The 23,571-nt window shown below is 36.3% G+C and overlaps 1 protein-coding gene across 1 annotated transcript in view; it reads right to left on the reverse strand.

Moving 5' to 3' along the window:
- Positions 1 to 23,571, reverse strand: part of KIF13B (kinesin family member 13B) — a 326,452-nt gene that overhangs the window by 219,042 nt on the left and 83,839 nt on the right. Inside the window, exon 3 of the mRNA XM_006884878.1 lies at positions 2,701 to 2,713. Coding sequence (XP_006884940.1) covers positions 2,701 to 2,713 — 13 coding nt within the window. The remainder of the gene's footprint in view (positions 1 to 2,700; positions 2,714 to 23,571) is intronic.

Below are 23,571 nucleotides of genomic sequence, written 5' to 3' on the forward strand. Positions count from 1 at the left end.
GTATATATATATCTACTTGGATGTCATTTATGGTCTCTTTAGGGTATATTCCCAGTAGTGGAATTGCTGGGTCAAATGGTATCTTTATTTGCAACTTTCTGAGAAAGCGCCACAATGCTTTCCACAGTGGTTGCACCATTTTACACTCCCACCAACAGTGAATCAGGTTCCCAGTCTCTCCACAACCTCGCCAGCATTTGTTGCTTGCTGTTCTGTTAAATTTTGCTAGTAAATGCAACTCTCACTCTAAAGGTCCCATCATGACACGACTACACTTACCAAGCTCTAAATTTCATTTCTGCCTCCACTACCTTTTTCCTTCTTAATTTAAGGATTTCTTTACTATTGCTTATTCCCAATTCCAGAGGAAAAACTAATAAAAATAGCCACAGAAAAGCTATGTGTTAGGTCTTGTTTAAAGGAAATGGATCTACAAAAAAGTTAAGAACATTCACCCCAGCAACAACAGCAAAGTCCAAAAGGGCAGCAAACAACAAATGATGGTGAGGTTCTGGAAAGATTGAAACTTATTCACCACTGGTGGAAATGTAAAATGCTACAGCCACTACAGAAGGCAGTCTGGTTTTTTCTCAAAAAGTTGTAAAGAGAAACATCATTTGACCCAGCAATTCCACTACTGGGAATACACCCTCCTAAAGAAACCACAATCATGACTCAAACAGATGTATGTACACCCATGTTTACTGCTGTATTCACAATAGCAAAAAAGATGAAAGCAACTCAAGTGCAATCAACAAATGAATGGATAGAAAAACTATAGTATATTCACACAATGGAGTATTACACAGCACTAAAAAACAATGAAATCGTAAAACATTATACACAACATGAGGAAGCCGGGAAGACTTTATGCTGAATTATCTGCCATTAAAGGACAAATAGTACATAACATCACTGTTATAAAATAAGACAGACAAGAAGGAGGGTTTGGGAGAGAACGGGGTAAGAGTGGGCAGATAAAAACTGCACTGGATCAGATGAAGGAAGAACTGTCAAAAAGGAATATATGGTTAGGCATTGTATGTATGAGAACAATCTGGAATAAGGGATTGAAGAATGGGCTGGGGTGGGGAAGAAGCGAAGAGGGAAGAAAATGTGAAGAATGAAAAAAATAATTTTTTTTAAATAAAAAGTTAAGAACCTTAGATCAATAGTCAATAGATCGGAGAGCGAGGATTGGAACTCTGGCTCAGAAGTCCATGCTGTCTACTCTTTAGCTAAATTAGTTCTATTTTCCAAAGGTGCCAAAGTGCTACAGCCTGGTACAAAGTTGGGGCGTACTGCACATGTAGTTCTTATTCACTTACAACAATGAATGGCCCACTTCAAATATTAGAAGCAAACAATGCCTTTACTTTAAAATTAAATATCTTCCTCTCAATTAAAAAAAATCACTTTTAATTAACAGCAAAGTAATGAATAATCAATATAAGAAATATAAAAAACACAGAAGTATAAAGTAAAAAAACACACATTTTCTCTCTCCATAAATAACCAGTGTTAACAATGTGGTATTTAGACTTCAGTATCTGTTTATGTCAACATTTTTTTCTATACATATATTAAGACACAGTTGAATTAAATAAGCATATTGGCTTCTTTATATCTTCAATAATGTCTACAATCTGTTCCATTTAAAAAAATTCTAAAAGAAACAAGAATAATCCGAATTCATTAGTAATTACCAATAGGAAACAGGAGAAATGGGGAAAGGTAGGCAGGTTGAGGAGACACTGAACTTCTGTTAAAAGTGGTAACAAAATATGGGAGTGAACAGGATGATGAATGAACAGGATGAGGAATGTAATGTCACTGAACTGTCGATGTGAAGAACGTTGAAATGGCAAACGCTGTGCTACATATGTACTTATCTCTCTTCTCTCTCTCTTACGCACACACATACAATCCTGCACCTTTTCTACGAAAACTTACATACATAATCAGTGCTATATTAAGCTGGTTTAAAAAAAAAATAAATTCAAAGCTCTCAACCAGCTATGCCTATACAAATTTTAGCAACACAAATAGAAAATAAGAATTCAACCACAAGCTCTAAAGTGACTCAAAATACACAAAAATAAATCCCAAAAAATCTTCAAACAAGAACACAAAATTTTAAAAATTCCAAATTTGCCTGAAAGTTCCAAATAACTTGAGAGAGCGCTCAAGTAAAAATTACTATCCTTGTGTTCCTTTCAGCACACCTAAAAATTTGCTATGAGGTACAGAAACTGGTCTACCCCACAGAAGTTTCTCTAGACTCAAATCTTGAGATCAAAGTGTATTCTCTGGAGGAAGCTGTGGGCTAGCGCAGGTTTCTATTGGCACAAGAATGCATTCCCAGCTGTTTCTGGAGCCATGTGGATGAGTCTCTCTAGCACAGTTTTGACCACTGTTTTGGAACTACCAGTCTGGGGCCAATCTATGGTGAACAACAGAGCACAAAAGGAATCTGTGTTGCAGTTGCTAAGAGACTGGCCAGCGTTAGTTAAAGTACAAATACAGCTTTTCCAAAAACACCTTCACAGGCCAATAAATGGCTCAGAATTTATGAACAACTTGACAGCTAGCATTATCTCCAAAGAACTAAAAGAAAGAAAAAAATTTCCATTATTGAGAAGCAAAAGGCTAGGATTTTAAAAATATTTATAAGCACCATATAATAATCTAATCTCTTACCTTCGGCTGGCCCCTGAATTTCCATGTCATCGGTGATATGAAAGAGAAGGGAAAGGATGAGAAATTTAGATTAGAAAGTGCATTTTTAGGGGTAAAATGATAATAAATGCATAAATTTGCAATAAGAATATAAAATATTACCTTTGATATGAAAAGGCAATAAAATAACAAATATCTACTATCTAATAATAGAATAGGATACCAATTATAAAAAACTGATTTCTTTGATTCAGGTAAATAAATAGAAGATTAACCAAGCACTGAATAATACAGAGTCTTAACATTTATGCCTCTTGTATTTTGCTTATCCTTGAGTGTGTCCTATAAATATGAAATTTTTTTAAAAACTACTTTCTGCCGTTGCTTTCATTTCCGAGCAGTTTTCTCTCCTTTAATAAAGCAGTAGCTTACTCTCTTCTTTACAAACCCTTTCAAAAAAGCAAGTTCTACCATGGTTTTATTTTTTTTAAATTACATTAAAGGAACTAATTTCTTGCCAGTAAATTACTACTCATTCCTCTTCATTTATCCAGCTGCTTCTCATGTCTCCACTACTCTCTGAAAATACCACACTAAAATCTGGTCTCCAATTTCAAGAAAAGCCATAAGAACTACACAAAAAACTCCCATGGGCTCTACATGCAAATCCATGAAGTGTTTACCTAGACATTATCCCTATTCTTCTCTTTCTTCCTTCTCCCATACCTACGCACACATACACAAACATATTTATACATATATTTACACACATTTTTATGACTATTTCAGAGTAAACTGTAAACATGCCTTTATAGCCCTCACTATTCATATACAATTCTTAAAAACAAAGCCATTTAGACAGATAACCACAACACAAAATAAAATTAAAAAATAATAAAAAGAAGTGCTTTTACTTTTTTTAAAGAGAAGCACTTATGAAATCAGAATAAATAAAACCATAAAACTGGAAATTTGATCTTTTGAGAAAAACCAGTTACACTAAAGTTCCAAGCCAAACATGAAATTATAAATGGAAATGCTTCCCTCTGATCACCTGTACATTTTCTCACCCTTTTGGCTCATAAAATTTTCTTCTAAAATGAATTTATTTCTAGAAAATGTCAGATTATAACACGGAAACTTTAATAGAACTTTTGCAAATAAGTGAGTATTGTCTAACAGATTATGAAGTAATATCCAACACAGCTAATACATCAGAGAGAAGAATTTCTATGGAACAAAAGAGAGATAAGAAAAAACCTGCTGGGAAAAGGTGATAAAAAATACTGGTAGAGTTCACTCAGACTAACCTAGATATTCGCTAGGCTAGGTATTTTCAAGTAAACTACTCTATGTAAAGATTTTCATACAGCAACACAGATTTCTGTCATTAATAGATGGCCTAACTATAAACTGTGCTTGAGGTAAAGGAACTAGCGTGTATGAAATGTTCACCGTCCACCAGGTGTGCTGCATGTTACTACATTTAATTTTCACAATACAAGATGCTGTTAGGATTAGGAACTTTAGGCTCAGAAAAGACACAACATTAAACATTAATCCCATGGATGTGAGATTCAAAATTACACTTTCTGACTCCAGTGTTCATGTTATTTCTCTGTCCCACACTAGTCAAAACAACTTCTTCAAGTTTCTACTAGGTCTAAGAATCTATGACTCATGTATTAACATCTGCTCTTATGAACAGAAACATTTCCCAACATACTCATTTCTCCCACCCTGATTATTATCCAGTTTTAAAAAATGTTATCATTTGGTACTTATAGCAGTGTAAATTAATACCTATTATTTTTATTAAAATGTAGATTTTCATGAGAGGAAAAATAAGATGTTTCATGATATTCCAAGTTTAAATAAGATCACTTCTATATTAAAAAATTCAACTCTTCCTAAGAAACAACCAACAAATATGAAATTCAGTATTATATGGCACAGAGCCAAAGAATACAAGGGACTAACCTGAATCTAACATAATAATAAAAAAACTCAAGCAGAAACAAACCAGTAAATTAATTACAGGGCTGAATTTCCAGCTAAGGATACTGGTGGTTAGAAAAGTAAAGCTCAAATAACCTGTGCAGCCATGGGAAACCCAACGATGTAATTACAGCTCTGTATAAAAATAAGTAAGTAAATTAATTAATTAAACAAAACCTTTTCAAAGTGTAGTTGCAATTCAATATGGCAATGCCACACTGATCCCAAGACCCCTTATTTAGAAACTTAAGCTATCCAGATCACAGTGGAGATTCAGGAGGAAAAAGAAATGGGCTCCTAAAACAATCAAGAGATATGCTACAAATACAAGCACTAAAGCATTCATTTTACAACAGACCTGGAACTCCTATTTTGTTGTAGTTTTTAATTTAAATATATTTCAGATTTACAACAAATTCCAAAAATAGTACAGAAAAATTCCGAACTAATCTTCACTCAAGTTTTCCAAATGTTAACATCTTTCTACAACCAGTGTCAATAAGCTAAACCACAAAATAACATTAATACAAAATGAATAATCCACAGAGTATTTTATTAAAATTTCACCATCTGGCCCACTAATGTCCTTTTGCTGCTCCAAGGTCTAGTCCAAGATTCCATCTTGCATGTAGCTATCATGTCTGCTCCTATCTGGGACAGTTCCTCACTCTGTCATCAGTCTGTCTTTTTCTCTCAGGATCTTACTATTCTAAGAGCAAGTACTAGTTGTCAAGTAGAGTCCAACTCATGGTGACCCCCATAAGAGGCACAGTAAACTGTGTTCTATAGAGTTTTCAGTGGCTAGTTTTTCAGAAAAGGATCACCAGGCCTTTATTCTGAGGCAACACTGTTTGGACCCAAAACACCAACTTTTCCATTAGCAATCAAAAGCTTTAACCATTTACGCTATCCAAGGCCATCAAGAATACTGGCCAGTAAAGTTGTAGGTTGTAGAATGTTCCTCAATTTGGGCCTCTCTTTGTGCCTAAATTCAAGTTCACATTTTTGGCAAACAAAAGCAGAAGCAATGCCATGTCCTTCTTGGTGTATCTGATGATGTCCATTTTGATCATTTGTCTAAGGTAGTGATTACCAGGTTTCTCCACTGTCATGTTACTATTTTTCTTTGGCAATTAATAAGTATCTGGGGACAAGGTGCTTTGAAATCATGTACATAAAAATTCTAATAGGTAAATATCTGAAGTAAATGTACTAATGATGATTACCTGCAACAAATACCACTGTTTCCCAAATGACAATTTCTAAACTTATTTCAAACTAAAAAGTTTAAGAAAATCAATATTGTATATTTGGGGTGGGGGCTGTGAGGGGACAGAGTAGAAAATTAATAGTCAATGAACCCTGTGGAATGAATGGAGATCAGACATTGTGTATATCGTAATTTCTAACATGGAACAATATTGAATCATATGTATGAATGACTGGGGGGAAAGGTTTATAGGATTGATGACAGAAACAACTGAAGAGGGTTAACAGGGATGGGAATGGAAGGAGAGAAGAGCAGAGATTAAGGGATAGATGGGTATGGTAAAGGAAAAAGATAAGTGAAGATTTGATAAGCTGTTGAAACACACAGCACTGGGGCAATTTTCATTAAGGTAAAACCAAATGTGAATAAACAAATGAAAGCTAACTTATTTTAAAAATCTACAAACGATGTGACTGCACATAAGTGGATAAAAACCTACTGACTATGATTAGATTTCCTTCTTTTTTTAAACTGACCTAGTTTAGGAGTCTTATACTCGCTTTTCATCTAAATAAACCATACCATAAATCAAATTATATTACTAATTTCAAGAACTGCAGAATATGAAGAAAACACATAGATTATTTTATGTAAGTTGATAATATTTCTGATAGTGACAAAAATCAAATCTGTAATAAAATTAAGCCACCCAGTAAGACAGATATGTTTAAAACACAAAACAATGTCAGGTTTGTGTTTTTTAATATATAAGTCAATTACTCCTGTCAACTATCAAAATTAAATGTTAAATTTAATTATCACTTTGTTTACAATTGATCTTCTATTACAATCACTAGACTAACAGATGCATATATCACAAAGAGTTTATTCTGACAGTCTTATTATGTAATGATATTGTTGCTTTTTCCAACTTAGCTGGCAGTACCAGCAACCAAACAATGATCTTTATAATAGCCGTTATTTTGTTCTTTGCCACCCCTCCCCCATGATGCTTTCCACATAAGGAATAAAGCTGACCAAACTGAAAATTTACAGACTAGATCCACATAGGAAGCACACTGATCTTTGCTCACCTAGCTAACTTTCTCTAAGTATAAATAAATAAATAAATATTTATTTATATATACATAATATATGTGTATATATTATACATAATATATGTATATATACATATATATTATGTATCTATATATTATATGTATATATTATACATAATAAATATGTATACATATATACATATTTATAAATAAATAAATATATATTTATTTATATATACATAACCCTATTCATTACTTCCTTAATATTTACAACCATCTAAAATATTTTAGTCTTTTATTATCCACAGAGACAGTAATTGATGAAAATAGTTAACCTTAGTAACTAACCAAAAGGTTGAGTCCATCCACAGGCACCTTGGAAGAAAAATCAGGCAATCTACTTCCAAAATTAAAACCAGCCACTGAACACTACTGAAGCACAGCTCTGACACACTCACAAGACTCTGTAATTTGGAATCAACTAATGTCAACAACTTTTTTCACAACAAGGTTTGTGATATTAAAAAACAAACAGACATAAAATGACACATTTTTCATACATGCTCAATAAATGTTGTCTAAGGATTCATTTAAGTAAGCTATGCAGTTGAAAGAACAAGAATTTCTTGTGCATTGCTACAGCTATACTAAGCACTCCTCAAAGCTACTGCCCAACAAACATTTCTTCAGCTTCCTTGAGTGGGAATTCAATTCCCACATATTCCTCACAATTTATATTATAAATAATAAAAAAATTGCTTGGTTAATTAAGAATGCTTTGGTTATCCTTTTTTAAAATATAGGGTATGAGGAAGCTCTGGTGGCCTAGTGACAAAGAAGCTGCACTGCAGTCCCAAAGGTTCATGGTTCAAATCCACCAGATGCTCGGCTGGAGGAGGAGCAATCTCCTCCTGTGCCAGTTGGATCTAATTCAACAGTACACAATTAAGAAAATTTTTTTTAAATTTTAAAAAATATAGGGTATTGGGCGGTAGGGGTTTTTTTTCTTCATTTTTTAAATATCTCTCAAACTCATTCCCTTTTTGCTTTTTATATTCATCCTTTCATGCAGCAAATATTTATTGAGTATTTACTATGTACCAGAAACTAAGCTAGCTGTGAGGATACTGTATTGAGCAACACAGACAAAAATTCTGGCTTAAAACTTAAATCCTGTGTCAATAAAATGAGCAGTGAATGAGCAAGTTTTATGGGGGAAAAAGATAATAAAGAAGGAAAGGAAGCAGGATGAGAAGGATGGAGGCAGAGTGGTCTGGAGAAACTTCTGAAGTAACATTAATGACAGGAGGTCATGTGAACAGGCAGTGAGAACAGAGCTGCCCTACCCTCTTCATTTCCCTCTTGCTCTACCACATAGCTTGCTAACTGTGGTATGTCACACATACCAGTCAAAAGATGAGGAGTTTAAACCCAGAGTCTTTTATCAGATTTATAGCGTCAAACCACAGATGGAGGATCACTCTGAAGAACAACAAAATCAATAGTAGTGGGTAAAGATGTTATGTCCCTTCAGGCTGATACAGTTTCTTGTATACTTCTCCAAATTCTAGGCTTAATGATAGCTACTTGTCCTTCTAGGGAATTCTGAAGGTTTACTGATAAGGAATTGAGCCACCAACGCAAAGGTACATGGTTAAAAATCTATCAGCTACTCCGCAGGAGAGAGATGGGTGATCTCCAGTGCGATTTACTGCTTCTGCAAACCTGCCAGAAGGTTAAGTTATGGGTTGGTTATGAATTAGTGGTACATAACAATAACATTTGTCCTATCTTCTCAGTCTATTTTTGGCTCACTTTTTGGGCTCTTTTCTAAGAAAGTACTATTACAACATTGCTTCCTCCTTGACTGTGAGCTCCTTGAGAGCAGACAGCATGATTTAGTTTTCGTTTACTATGCCTGACACACACAGTAGGTACTCAATAAGCTTACTAAAATTGAATATGAGATAATGAGTTTGTCTAGTTTTTCAGTTAACAACTAACTCCATTAACTCTTTGACATAATATATTCCTAGAATTTAAGTCTTCACGTGTCCTAATACTCATTAAGAAAACACTGTATGTTTAATATATGTTGTTATGTTGGCATCGACTCATAGTTGACCAATGGGTCCTGAGAGGCAGTAAATCACATGGGAGAGAACTATCCATCTTCCTCTTGCACAGCAGCTGGTGGATTCAAATGGAATTCTGTTGATTTGGGAGCTGCACCTTTTTTTCATCTAGGGTAAGGATTCCATTTATCAATTATTAAAAATGTTTTCAAAAATAACTCAAACTCATTGTCATGGAGTCAGTATCAAACTCATAGCTGACATTCCAGTGGATTCTTGTTGCTTGGTGCCCTCGGGTTGACTTACTCATGGCAACTCTATGAACAAGAGATCTGAACCCTGCCCTATTCTATGCTATCCTCATCCTCCTTGCTACACTTGAGTTCATTGCTATAGTCACTATGCTGGTTCATCTTGTTGAGGGTCTTCCTCTCTTTCACTAATTCTCCCCTTTTCCAAGCATGATGTCTTTTTCAAGGACTGGCCTCTCTTAACAATGTACCCAAAGTATGACAGATTAAATTTCATCATTCTTGACTCTAAAGAAACACCCTATCTGCACCCTCTCCAAGACAGAGTTGTTTGTTCTTTTGTCAGTTCATAGGCTATTCAGTACTCTTCTAAAAACACCACAACTCAAAGGCATCAATTCTTCTGTCATCATTAGCCACTGTTCAACTTCAGAAACATGAGAAGTAACTATAAAAGACCATGGCTTGAATCTGGTGCACCTTACCCTTTATATTAACATTGCTGCTCCTTGGCACTGAGAAAGATGGGATAAATAATGTATACTGCATTGAAACAGATGAGGGAGAGAACTGTTTAAAAGGGATATATGATTAGGTATTATTGTCATGACAGGAGACCAGAATGAACAGTGGACTGTGGACTTGGGGCAGGTGGGGGCGGGAGGAGTGTATAACAATGAAAGAATTTTTTTTTCTTTTCAAAGAGAAAAGGGAAATGGGGGTGGGCAGGGAGGAAAATGTGCAACAATGAATGAATGGGCTGTTGTAAAAAGGAAAAACAGATACATAGGAACCAATAAAAAAAAATTTTAAAAAAATCCTGGCTGAAGAAGTACTCATTTCAACATTTAAAGATAAATTCAATAATAAAGTTACAAATTCTATCCTCAAGAGGCTTACAATCTTGAAAGTATCATCAATCAAGTATCACACATTTGAATTTCACTGTAAAAAGTAAAAAAACACACCCAACCAAACTAAGTCATTATTTATCACTGGGTAATTTTCTGTGGTAGGGAAATAAGTTATATTTTCATAATTTAAATGAAAATCTCTTGGAAGTAACAGGAGATTTCCCTTTTTGATACTTAATTAAGTTACTAATTGACCTAATAGTAATAGAATACTGCATAATCTAGAATATCATATCCCTTGTTACTGGAGAAAAGTGTTTAAACACATCTATGTACATACTTATTAGCAATTATTTCAAGGGTTAGAAAAGAGTGACATTTGAAATTTTTTTCTTCTTTTTTGACCAGGGCCCATCAGATCCCAGGTGTCAAAGGTCCTGGGGGGCACTACGTCCTCAGGGGTGACTGGAGCCCAGTGCTAGACATCATGGGGGTTGCATTTGAAATGTTATGAGAACAAAATACTGTGTTAACAACCCAACTCATAGTTGACCCTCCAGCATGTTGCTGGAGTAGGAAATCACACAGGAGAAGGTTGCCCTTCTTTCTCCCATAGAGCAGCTAGCAGATTTGCACTATCAGAGGGGACTGGCCTTTGAATTAGAAATGAAAGTCCCAATGGATTATTTCACATATCTGAAGAATTATTGCATTAGAACACAAATAATAATAAAATTGTTAAAACTGCACAAATGCAAATGAGACAGTCCATAAATGGGCGTGAATGGATTTGCACTCTTCTGGCTCTGGTGTGTTTGAAAATTTTCTAGAAGAGAAACTATAGTTCTCACATTCTTGAAAGAATATACACCACAACAAATTGTGGCTAACCTTGAGGACAATGGGAATCCCAAAATATATGATTGTGCTCATTTGAAACCTATCCTCAGATTAGGAGGCAATCCTCACAACAGAGCAAGGAAACACTGCATGGTTCAAAATCAGGAAAAGAGTCTGTTAGGGATGCATTCTGTCTCCATAGCATTTCAATTTATATGCAGAACATATCATCCAGAAGGCTGAACTCTATGAGGAGGAATATGGCATCAGCATTGGAGAAAGACTCATCAACAACCTGCATTATGCAGATGACACAACTCTGCTTGCTGAAACTGAGGAGGACCTGAAGCACTTACTGCAGAAGGGCAAGGACCACAGCCTTCAGTATGAATTGAAGCTCAATATCAAGAAAACAAAGATTCTCGCCATTGGACCAACTGGCAGCACCATGATAGATGCTGAAGAAATTGAGGTTGTTAACAATTACAGCTTGCTTGGTTCCACGAGTCAACACCCTTGGCACCAGTTGTCAGGAAATCAAAAGATTAATTGCACAAGGAAAATTTGCTATCAGGGACCTCTCCAGAGTACTGAAATGCAATGATGTTCAGTCTAGAAACTGAGGTGCACCTAATCCAGGCCATGGTCTTCACAGTTACTTGCTATGCATCAGAGAACTGGTTAATGACTAAGGATGACAAAAGAAGAATTGATGCTTTTGAGTTGTGGTGCTGGGGAAGAGTCTTGAACCTACCATGGACCACCAAGAAAATAAAGTCTGTCATGGAGAAGGTGAAACCAAGTTTTTCTTTGGAGGCTAGGAGTTTGAAGCTCCATCTCACTTTGCACACATGGCCAAGAGGGACCAATCCTTGGAGAAAGACATCATGCTTGAAAGGGTGGAGGGACAGTGCAGGAGAGGAAGATTCTGGGTGAGATAGACTGATACAGTAATGGGGCAATAGGGGTATTTGTGACAGAGTCAGTGAAACTGGCTGAGAATAGGGCGGGCTTCAGACCTGTTGTACATAGGGTCACTAAAGTAAGACAAAGTTCTAGGAAATCCACCAAAAGCTAAGGAGTTTCATGTTTCAGTGTCTGGGTTGAAAGTTTGCATAGAGAAAAGGCCAAAGTCCAGAGTATATACAAAAGAACTCTCATCTGTAATGTCTTTAATGACTAGACCTGGAAGTCCAACCACAGTTTCTATAGGAACTAGCCCAAATGGTCAGAATTTATTCAAATGAGCTTTTTGTTCCACCCCCCGTACTCCCACCGCCTCTTCTTCATCTCAGGCTCAACCAGAGAAAGCCAAATAATTTCTCCAGACCAATCACATAAAATACCCATGTTCCAGATACTCCCTTCCAACTTATTTTTTGTGTTTTTTAAAGAAAAAGCTTTTCACACCCCTGCCTGCCTTTGAATCTCTGCCAAATGCAAATAATGGTAGCTGAGTCCACTGCTATAGTAATCTCAGAATATACAGCTTGTTTGTTCATTTACTTCCACAGATTTATTAGTTACCAATTTGGGTAAGATCCCCAGCATCTTCATCTTTGGTTTAGTGGTTGGTGAATATATTTTTTTAATAAAAGTTGTATTATTTTTTCCTGTGTGTGGATATGCCTAGTAGTATCACTCACAGTGTTGTACTGCTTGATAAATCTTGACATGTTCTTTTTGACAATGATTGTGACATCATTTCTCTTTAATTTGTCATTCTCAACATAGCAGATCATGATTCTGATTTAAAAGGCCAAAACCGGTCCATCTCCTTTTACTATTGCCCAGAGTGTTGATCTTTATGCATTCCATTTCATTTTTGATAACTTCCAGTTTTCTTACTCATAATACAAACACTTACGTTCCATTGATCATAACTGAAAGGCTGCAGCTATTTCTCCTTCTTTTGATTGTTGTCACATCAGAAAATGAAGGTACTTCATTTCTGTAAAGCTTTCTTTAGTCCATCCTAATTATTAAGGTAGACTACTTTAAGTGGGCAGATCTTTCCTACTTGCATTTTGAGTGCCTTCCAATCTGAGTGTCTAGACTTCCAGCACTATTCCGAGTAATATTCTGTTATTCAGAGAATTTTGAAGGGCTTGTTTCAGAAGTCAATGGTCAGTCAGTCCTACTACTTCACCTGGAAGCTCTGATAAAAGGAGATTATCATGGATGACCTTGCTAGTATATTAAATGCTAGTGGCATTCTGATTCCAGCATCACAGAAACATGTCAGCCACAGAAGTGTAGCATACTGGAAGACTAACAGACGAGTGGTGGGTCATAGAGGCGGGCAGAGGGAAAAACATTGTAAAGTTGGCCATAAAAAGAGAGTTTCAAAGAAAAAGGCACCACTGCTTTTTACAAGACTGTACTCATCCATAAGGGCTCTTCTCATAATTGTCAAGCAAAAGGCGTCATCTTTCTCTAATTCCCACAAAAATGCCACTGACTTACTATTATTCACTCTAAAATAAGAAGAAAATGTTTCTCCTCAATAACCAATAAGGTAAGTCAGAAAATCCAGTGATGACAGAAATGAGTTCTCTTTCCTGCAATCAACAAGAAAACTAGACAAAATCTATGAAGACATGTTTCTAGACCCTGCATAACAATATAAAACTATGATCCCTAAGAAAGGTAAATCAAGCAAGATGAGTTCCATATTGCCCCATCTTTCAGTCTCTTTTCAGATCACTATACGAGGAAGGGGAACAAGCCAGAGGAAATACAGTGATCTGAGACAAGTTGATAGATTAGCATTGTTTGGTCAATGAAAAGGAAGCAATGCAAACAAAGAACTCTAGGAATCTGCTTGGACTCCCCTTGATTCTACTGAATACTAAATTGTATGAGAAGTAGATGAGACTTAAGAAGCCAGAAAAAAAAATCACTAAGAAAAGAGTAACTTTTAAAGAATTAGCTGAACAATTCTCAGTTACTCATGCTTGGCAATAGATGAGTTAGAGCAACTATAGAAGGAACTATAGAAGGATCTCTTTGAACACCAATGAGAATTCAGTAGTAACTCAGAAATGATATAGAATAGGAAAAGGGTTAAACTATAAGGGAACCACATTATATACAATCTCTTTCTTGAGGTTCATCTATGTTGCAGTATGTTATGAATATTTCTTCCCTTCTTAATGCTGACTAGTATTTTACTTACTAGCTAAATAGTTTGCAAGCATTCAAATTATATCATTTGGGCAAATTAGAAATAATGTTGCTACTTATTTCTCTTGGATAGGTACCTAAAAGTAGAAGTGTTGGGCCCAAATGGTAATTGTATGCTTAACATTTCTAAAAAAACCCAAACAGGTAAATTGTTTTCAAAACTGTTATTTTTTAAAGCCTACATTTATAAAATATATTTTATTCTTATGTAATATAAAAGCCTATACCAGAGTTACAGTTCCTATATATCTTCACCATCACTGAGTATTATCGGCCAAATTTATTATATCCATTCAAGTAGGTGTGTAGGGGTACTTCATTGTAGGTTTAATCTGTATTTCCCTAAGGTCAAGACATAGAGTGTCTTCTAAAAATATACTTATATTCAATTTTAGAGAACTGAAATTTCTCACAAGCTAGTTTCTATTCACATTATTAGACTATTAGACAGACTTACACCTGGCCAAGGCCAAGCACGGACTCTTTTCTTATTCTCATTCATACTTATTTCTCTTTGCCATTTGTTTAGTTCCTTCATTCCTTTTACCTCTTTATATACTTATATGCTCTTTCACAGTCTTTGTGTAGATACTAATTTTTCTTTTCCTTGGACACTAAAGAACTACTGGGTCTTATGACAAATAATACTTAACTTTACACTTGATACTATTTCATGATCTATATGCACAAAACTGCCCATTTGAAATTCAGGCCACTTTCTGGATGAAGCTCAATCTGTATAAATTTATTTTAATAAATTCTATTTTATTACCAATGCTTACATTAGATGTCTCAAGCACATTGTGCTTAAAAGTAATCTTTGTTCTGTTAGTATCAAGTTTCTAACAATTTATGTATATCTAATAGATAACACCGTAGACAGAACATCTTAAGTTTCCAAGACATAAATCTAGCTAATGATATGAGAATAAGGTAAGTCAAGATACTGTCTTCATGGCAAGCAGCCCTGACAGCAAAATGTTATCGACTGCTAACTAAAAGATAAACAGAATCCATCGGTCACACTGACGGAGTAAGACAGGCAGTTCCTTCCTATAAAGATTCAGAGCCTCAGAGACTTGATGGAGAGTCTCCATGAGTCAGAATTGCCATGAATCTTCATGATATGACGATATAGGGGAAAGTACTGTGCATTTGACTGTGTGGATCACAACAAGCTGTGCTGACTCTGAGAAGAATGGGAATCCCAGAACATTTGATTGTGCTCTGTAAAACTTATACTTGGACCTGGAGGAAGCTGTCAGAACAAAGCAAGGAAACACGGCATAGTTAAAATCAGGAAAGGAAAACATCAGGATGCATCCGATCCCCATACGTTTTCTGTATGTGGCACAGATCGTCCAGGAGGCTGGGCCCTATGAGGAGGAATATAGCATCAGGATTGGAGGAAGACTCATCAACAACCTGCATAAGTAGATAACCTTTCTTGCTGAAATTGAGAAGGACCTGAGACATACGCTGCAGAAGGTTAAGGACTACAGCTTTAAAGATGGACTGAAGCTCAACATCAAGAAAACAAATATTCTCACCACTAGGCCAATAGGCAGCACCATAAAGTGACTGAGATTGTTAACAGCATCAGCTTGCTTGGCTCCACAATCAGTACTCTTGGCACCAGCAGTCAGGAAGTCAAAAGATGAACTGCTTTGGTAAAATCTGCTCAGTCTGGAGACTATGGTGTACCTGATCCAGGCCATGGATCACAATTACTTGCTATGCATCAGAAAGCTGAACAGTGATTGAGGATGACAGAACTGATGTCTTTGAGTTGTGGTGCTGGAGAGGAGTATTGAATACAATGAAGTGCAAGGAGAACAAACAGGTTCATCCTGGAATGATGAAATGAGGCTTCTCCTTGGAGGCAAGGACTTGATGCTCCATCTGACACACTTTGGACATGTTGCAAGGAGGGACCAGTACTTGGAGAAAGACATCATGTTTGGAAGGGTGGAGGGACAGTGCAGGAGAGGAAGACCTTGAATGAGATGGATTGACTCAATAACTATGGTAATGGGAGTAGATGTGTCAGGGACAAAGAGGAGAGGTTGGCTCAAGATAGAATAGGGTCGCTATCAGTTGTAAACTATGTATCTACCAATGCTACTTTACACTACTCTACACAATAGTGGTGGCTACTATGCAAATCTAACGGGTCCAACAAGTATTCTATTACGTCCAGTTGTTGTGGACCATCAAGTCGGAACTTACCCACAGCTCACCATCCAGTGGGTTTTCTCAGGCAGTTAATCTGACAGGAGTATGTTCTTTAATTTAATCCTCAAAACTCTAAAGAATTGATCAAATTATCAATATTATTTTAGAAATAAGGAAATAAAGGCTCAAAAACTTTAGAAACTTGCTTAAGATAATTATTAATAGAACACAAACTAAGTCAAAAGAAATGTTTACATCTAAGCAATACTTTGCAAGAGAGATAGAATTTAAAAATATATAGGTCTTGTGAGATAATCAACTTTTTTTTTAAAGTAAATGTCTTTTTTTTAATATATTTTATTTTATTGTTTGTGTGTGTGTATACCATCAAATCAGATCTGATTGGTAGAGCAGGAAATTGTTCCTCCTTCTTCAGCAGAGCATCTGGTGGATTTGAACCATGCACCTCTGGGATTGCAGTGCAGCTTCTTGCCACTAGGCCACCAGAGCTCGCCGATAATCAACATTTCTTTTCCAGAATCATGTTGCTTAAATATATTTTGTACAATGACTCTTTCCCAATTTTCAGTATTTTTTGCTTCAGTCCTCTTTCACTTCTTTATTGTGAGTAGTCAAAAATGAAAATTGGCTTGTATACCCATGGACTTTGACCTTGACCATATGACAAGGTGGTGGTGTTGTCAGATGCTGTCCAGTGACTCATAAGGACCTATGAACAATGGATAAAACCCTGCCTTATCCTTTGTTATCCTCATCATCTCTATTATACTTGAGTACATTGTTAATACACCGTATCAATCCATCTTGTTAAGGGTCTTCCTTTCTTCCACTGTCTTTTTCCACTGGCCTCTCCTAACAACATGCCCAAAGTATGTGAGATGAAGTTTTATCATCCTCACCTCTAAAGGGTACCCTGGCTGTACTTTCTCCAAGAAATAACTGTTTGTTCCTTTGGCAGTGCATACAATTTTCAGTACTCTTCTCTAACACCACAACTCAAAGGCAATGATTCTTCACTATCCAACTTTCAAATGTATAAAAGTAACTGAAAAGACCAGGCACACCTTAGTCTTCACACTGGCACAAACATTCCTTGGCAATTTGAGGAGGTCCTTGACAGCAAATTTTCCCAATGTAACAAGTCTTCTTGACTGCTGGTACTAAGCGTGTTGATTGTGGATTCAAACAAGATTAAATTGTTGATAACCCAATCTTTTCTCCATCCAGTAAGAATAGGAAAATTTAACAGAACAGCAATCAAAAAATACTGGTGAGGTTGTGGAAAAATTGGAACCCTTATTCACTGACTGTTGGTGGAAGTGTAAAATGGTACAACCACTATGGAAGGCAGTATGGCACTTTCTCGAAAAGTTACAAATAGAATTGTCATTTGACCCAGCAATTCCACTACTGGGAATATACCCCAAAGAAACCATAACTGTCACCCAAGCAGATATATGTACACCCATGTTTATCATGGCTTTGCTCAAAATAGCAAAGAGCTGGAAACAACCCAAGTGCCCATCAACAAACGAATAGATAGAAAATCTCTGGTATATTCACACAATGGAATTCTATGCTGCATTGAAAAACAAGGAACTCATGAAATATTATTCAAAATGGGTGACCCTGGAGGACTTTATGCTGAGTGAAGTATCTCAGTCACAAAAGGACAAATATTGCATAGTGCCACTGTTGTAAAACAGGACTGTCACTGGAGTTGGAGGGAGACTGAGAAATATGGGAAAAATAATTTATACTGCATTGAAACAGATGAGGAGAAAACTGTTTAAAAGGGAAATGTGATTAAGTTTTATTGTCATGACAGGAGTCCAGAACTGCATAGTAGAGTGGACCTGGGGGAAGGGATTGTATAACAATGAAAGAATTTTTCTTTCACTTTTCAAAGAGTGAACTGGGAAGAGGAAGGGGTGGGCAGGGAGAAAAGTGCAACAATGAATGAATGGAAATCCAAAGTCTCTGTAAATTTTCATTAAAATTAGTAATAATAAAAAATTAAACTTTAAAAAAGATTCAGAAAAAAAAAGGACAAATATTGCATAGGCACTGCTGTAAAACGGGGCTGACAGCAGGGTTGAGGGAACACAGAAAAGGAGAGGAGGATGTATATTGCATTGAAACAGATGAAGGAGAGATCTGTTTAAAAGCTATGAATGGGTAGTCTTGTCATTACAGAAGTCCAGAGTGAAGGCTTTATAGTGGAGAGAACTTGGGGGGAGGGTTTGCATAGCAATGAAAGAGTTTTTCTTTTCAAGAAGAAGAGTGATTTGAGGGGGAGAGGGTGGGCAGGTAGAAAAGTACAACAATGAATGACTGGAAATCCTAAAAAAAAAAGAAAGAAAAGAAAAAAGTAATGCTGAGCAAGTTTGGCCTTTTTGATTTTCTGACTCCAGTTCCTCACACATTTCATAGTAATATTTTACTTTGTCTTCCCACACAGCCTTTTGAAATCTACTCAGCTCTTTAATATCTTGAATTCTTCCCTCTGGTTTGGCTTCTCAACACTCTAGTGCAATATTCAGAGTTATTTCTGACATCCATTTTTGTCTTTTCTTCCTCCTCTGTCTTTGTTACGAGTTCTCTCTTTTTTGTAAATTCTAATACAAATTCAAACAAATTCTTTCCATTTCCTTCACCTCCATCAAATTGTACAACCAATGATTAACCCCCTCTTCCCCCTGTACATCCACATCCCTCTGCTTCCAGCCTCTCCCACCGCTCCTGGATCCTTTACAATAAAAGTCTTATACAATATTTATCCTTGTGGGACTGAGTGAGTTCACTTAATACAATGCTTTCCAATCCCTCCCAAGTTAGGTAATAATTTACAAAGTTACTGTTCCTGCGTGCTGCATAGTATTCCACTGTGTGAATGTACCATAATTTCTCAATCCATTTGTTTGTGGTTGGACATCTGGGCTGTTTCCATGTTCTTGTGATGGTGAATAATGCTGCTATGAATACTGGTATAAAAATCTCCATTTGTGCCTCAGTTCTCATATTCTCAGGGTATATGCCAAGTAGTGGAATGGCAGTTTGGTGCTTCCTTTTGCACTCTTCTTGGATGATACTCTTGATATCCTCCCACAATTAATCTGGTCTTAGCTCACTCATGTTCAAGCGCAAACCTGTTCCTGAGATGGTACTGAAATTCAGGTGGGATAGACTAAAGGTCATATTTTGGTTTCTGTGGATTTGATTTCATTTTCCTTAGCTTCAGCTTGAACTTGTATATGAGTAGTTGGTGGTCTGTTACCAGGGATTTTTGTTTGTTTTGGGTTTGTTTTACTTTTGCAAATACAGAGTTTTAATCCCAAAGTTTAACAATTTAAGGGTCATACACTGAAGTCATACACATACCCTGCATTTCAGTCTAAGCTATTCCATGCAAACAGTCAAAAACAACACAATATATGGCCTTAACAAACATGAGGGAAGAACTTTTTTTCCCTTTTAAACCAAAAGCAGTTTTTACAAATACTAAATTTCATCATACATGCTGAAGTCAGAATATATAGGGCAAAGTCAGGGCTTGTATATGAGTTTATTTATTTAACTTTAAAAAAACTACTATTTAAATATTTAAACAAAACAGTAGTGAGCAAATTACAGTCCTTCACTTATGGACTTACATCAAATGTGAGCAGTGAGTGTTATCAGTGGCCCCATTAAGAGGTCTGACACTGAACTTCACCTCTGGGGTGATGGTCATCATCCTTATTCACTTCTCCATTGTAATAGCGTCATTTTTCTTAGTTTAGATCAAAGTATACCAGTTCTATAGGATCCATTTTATCAGGGTCTTCAACTACCTTCTTCTCAGGTAAGAATTTTTCCAGCAGAGAGAGTTTATCAGAAGAAAGAAAAACATTCCCGGAAAGTTAATCAGTTGATTAGACGCCCTTTTTCATATGGTCTATGATAAATCAGCAGGCCTTCCTTTAGCATACATGTGATATCTTCACACTTGACAATGGGACCTTCATGAGAGGTTAAGAGCAGACATTGGCTTTTGGAGGCTACAACCAGCTCTATGTTCATACACATGAAAAGGTCTTTTCCTTCTCTAGGAAAAAAACAGCAATCCTTCTGATCTAAAAGAGTGTTAGTATCTTCTGGCTCCAGTCCTGGCTCTTGCTTGGTCTCTTTCACCATGGAATGTTATCTTCTGACCATCTTTCAAGCCTTTGTCAATATGACCTTCTAGAATCTTTTTCTCTTGAATTATCTTCCTTCAGCTGCAGGGTTTTTTACATGATTTTTAAAATTTTTATTTTATATTGGTTTGCATGCAAAATATGTATACATTGTTTCACACTCTCACTCATTCATACTGTGTTTCATACAATTTGTTCCCTATGACCTGACACTCTATGCAGAGACAAATTGAATTTGCTGGACCATTCAAACTTCAATCGGATTCATTCTTATTAGTATTCCTGTTAACTCAGCAATTAGGACAGCATCTACTCTTTTTTATACAATTACATTCTGCTGCAGAGCTAGTTTTCTTTTTGTACCATTATATAAATCTTCTAATGTTACCCAGGGCTGATGGACTTTCCCTTACCTTTCTCTCTGCATTCTTCCGCAATCTCAAAAAAAAAAAAAATCAAAAATATATATAGAGAGAGATCTCAAAGATGTCCACTATCCTCTTTGATGGCCTATTCTTCTCCTTTACAATTCTCTTTACTTTGCCTCAGAAAGCATTTCATAAGTTTAGGAAATCCATTTAAATGCCTCGCCATCTGGATTCTTATTAGGGTGGTACTTCAAGGCTAGTTTTCTACAAGTTTTTTCAACTCTTTCTAGAAGGGTGTCACCAGATTTGACCCCAAAACATCATCACAAATGGTTTCCTTCACCATTTTCTATTGCCAGGGAGCTGTCTGAAGCTGATGCAGGAGAGTGGGAAGGAATGCATCACTGCACACAATTTGGGCAGCCACCTCTCCTTACTCTCTCAACGAGCATTCAGGAAAGTTTATCTCGGTTGTTTTTTGGGTTTTGGGGTTTTGTTTTGTTTTTTCCTCTTTCCCCCCTCACCTTCAAATAAAGTAGGCAACAAAAGAAAATGGGCTAAAAAGTAAGGAATCTTAGAAAAACACGTGAATATAATGGTACCAAACTAAGTAAGTTGCAAATTCTTAGTTAAAATTCTGTATAGACGTCTATATAACCTAGTCCATCTCTTCCCTATGTGTATATACCAACTATATCAACTCCCAAATTAAAACTTTGTCTTAATAAATGAGAAGTGTTATGGAGAGGGTATTTATTCCACATTCTTCACATTTCTGCTTGAAAAATGTAATATAACCCCATGATGACTCAGGAGAAGTCAATTAATGAATGATCACTGTTCAAGACAAAAAGCTGGGTACATTCCTCCATACCATAAGACCTGCAATTGCCCAGCTTGCCTGAGGAAATCTATATAATTCAGGGGTGAGGTATCAACAAACCTATCCTGCAAGTGGGCCTAAAGCAATTTTCTCTAAATGGTTTTATCAGTTGTTGTCATGTTGCCTGTGACTCATAGCATATGTATAACAGCCCTAAACCCTGCTCTATCCTGTGCCAATCTTATTGTCTCTGACACACCTACCCCCATTATCCTAGACACTGAATCAATTCAGTAGCAGAGGTAAAATGAAAACAAAACACAGTGGTAAAGAGACTGGGCTCTGTAGTCAAATTACTTGATTTGGAATCCCAGTTATTACTATGTGACTATGTGACTTATGTGACTTTGGGCAACTAATTTAATCTCTCCAATACTTAACTGCCCTTATCTGTAAAATACAGATAGTAAGAGTGCATACTTCATAGTTTTGCTGTCAAGATTACAACAGATCTACACATAATAAGCAGTTATTTTGCTTGGATACTGTCAAATCAGTTCCCACTCATAGCAACCTTCTGTCTCAAAAAAAACCCTCTCACTGTCGTCGCAACTAACTCACAGTTTAACTCTTTAGCAGATTTCCAACACTGTTAAGTCAAATGGCAGGAGGGTATCCACCTTTCTCCTTTCAAGACAGCAATGCATTCGAATAGACATAGAGGTGCCTACTTGGAGTCAGCAGTACAACTCCCTATGGACTACTCCAGCACGGAACCAAACACTCCCGAGCCAGCACCAATTCTGACAACTGTTACCAAGTCTGAGTCCACTGCTATGGCCAGCATGCTAATCTATCTTAGCTTTTTTTTGTTTTGAGGTTTCCCCCCTATTTTACTGATTTTTAGGGCTATCTCTGCTCAGAATTAAGGTGGAGAAGAAAACAGTGATATGTATGTTTTTCCTAAAATCCCTGAAGATAAAGAATTTATTTCAAAAGCAAGTGGTGATCAATATATTTAACTATAGTGATATGATGATATAAAATTTTTATTTTACTTTCTGAGTGAAAACTCTGTGATCCATATTAGTCCCATCTGAAACTAGTCATAAGGATGACATAGCACCAGGCAGTATTTCAATCCATTAAGCATAGGGTTATTATAAGTTGGGGATGGATGTGACAGCAGTTAACAAAAACACTTGACCAGTTGAGAGAAAATGCCAGAGTAAAAGCTGGTTCCAAGAAGGCAAGGCAGTAAGAGCTCAGGTTTTAAATCTCCCTAGTCATACTCTAAGGAGCTCTGGTGGTCTAATGGTAAGGACTTCCACTGCCATCCCAAAGGCACACAGTGCAGATCCACCAATTGCTCCACAAAAGAAAGATGAACAATCTTCTGCGCAATTTACTGCCTCTGAAAACTCACTGGAGAATCAGTTATGAGTTGGTTCCTACTGAAAGGTATATTGAAACAGTAATGCTCATATTCTACCAACTATAAATACATTTACACTACTATGTTTTCATTGAAGGTGAAGGCTAGTTAGAAATAACTCCAACAGACCATTAAAAGTTGTTACAATAATCAGACTCCACTATTAACTGAAGGTTGGTAGTTTGAACTCACCAGCACTCTGGAATAAGGAATAAGATGTGGCTATCCACTTGCATACGATTAGTCTTGTTAAATAGTCCTATTGTGCCCTATATGCACCATTAGTCAGTATCAACTTAGTGGCAGTGACACAGGAGTTCCGTGGCTTGGGTATATTACATAACAACTCTAAATATCTGTTAACAGTATTATTAAACTTGGAAGTTTGAGAATACTTGATTATAATATATGCAGTCTTTA

This window comes from Elephantulus edwardii, unplaced genomic scaffold (genome assembly GCF_000299155.1).
Source record: "Elephantulus edwardii isolate Elephantulus edwardi_28Jun2011 unplaced genomic scaffold, EleEdw1.0 scaffold00038, whole genome shotgun sequence".
Taxonomy (NCBI): domain Eukaryota; kingdom Metazoa; phylum Chordata; class Mammalia; order Macroscelidea; family Macroscelididae; genus Elephantulus; species Elephantulus edwardii.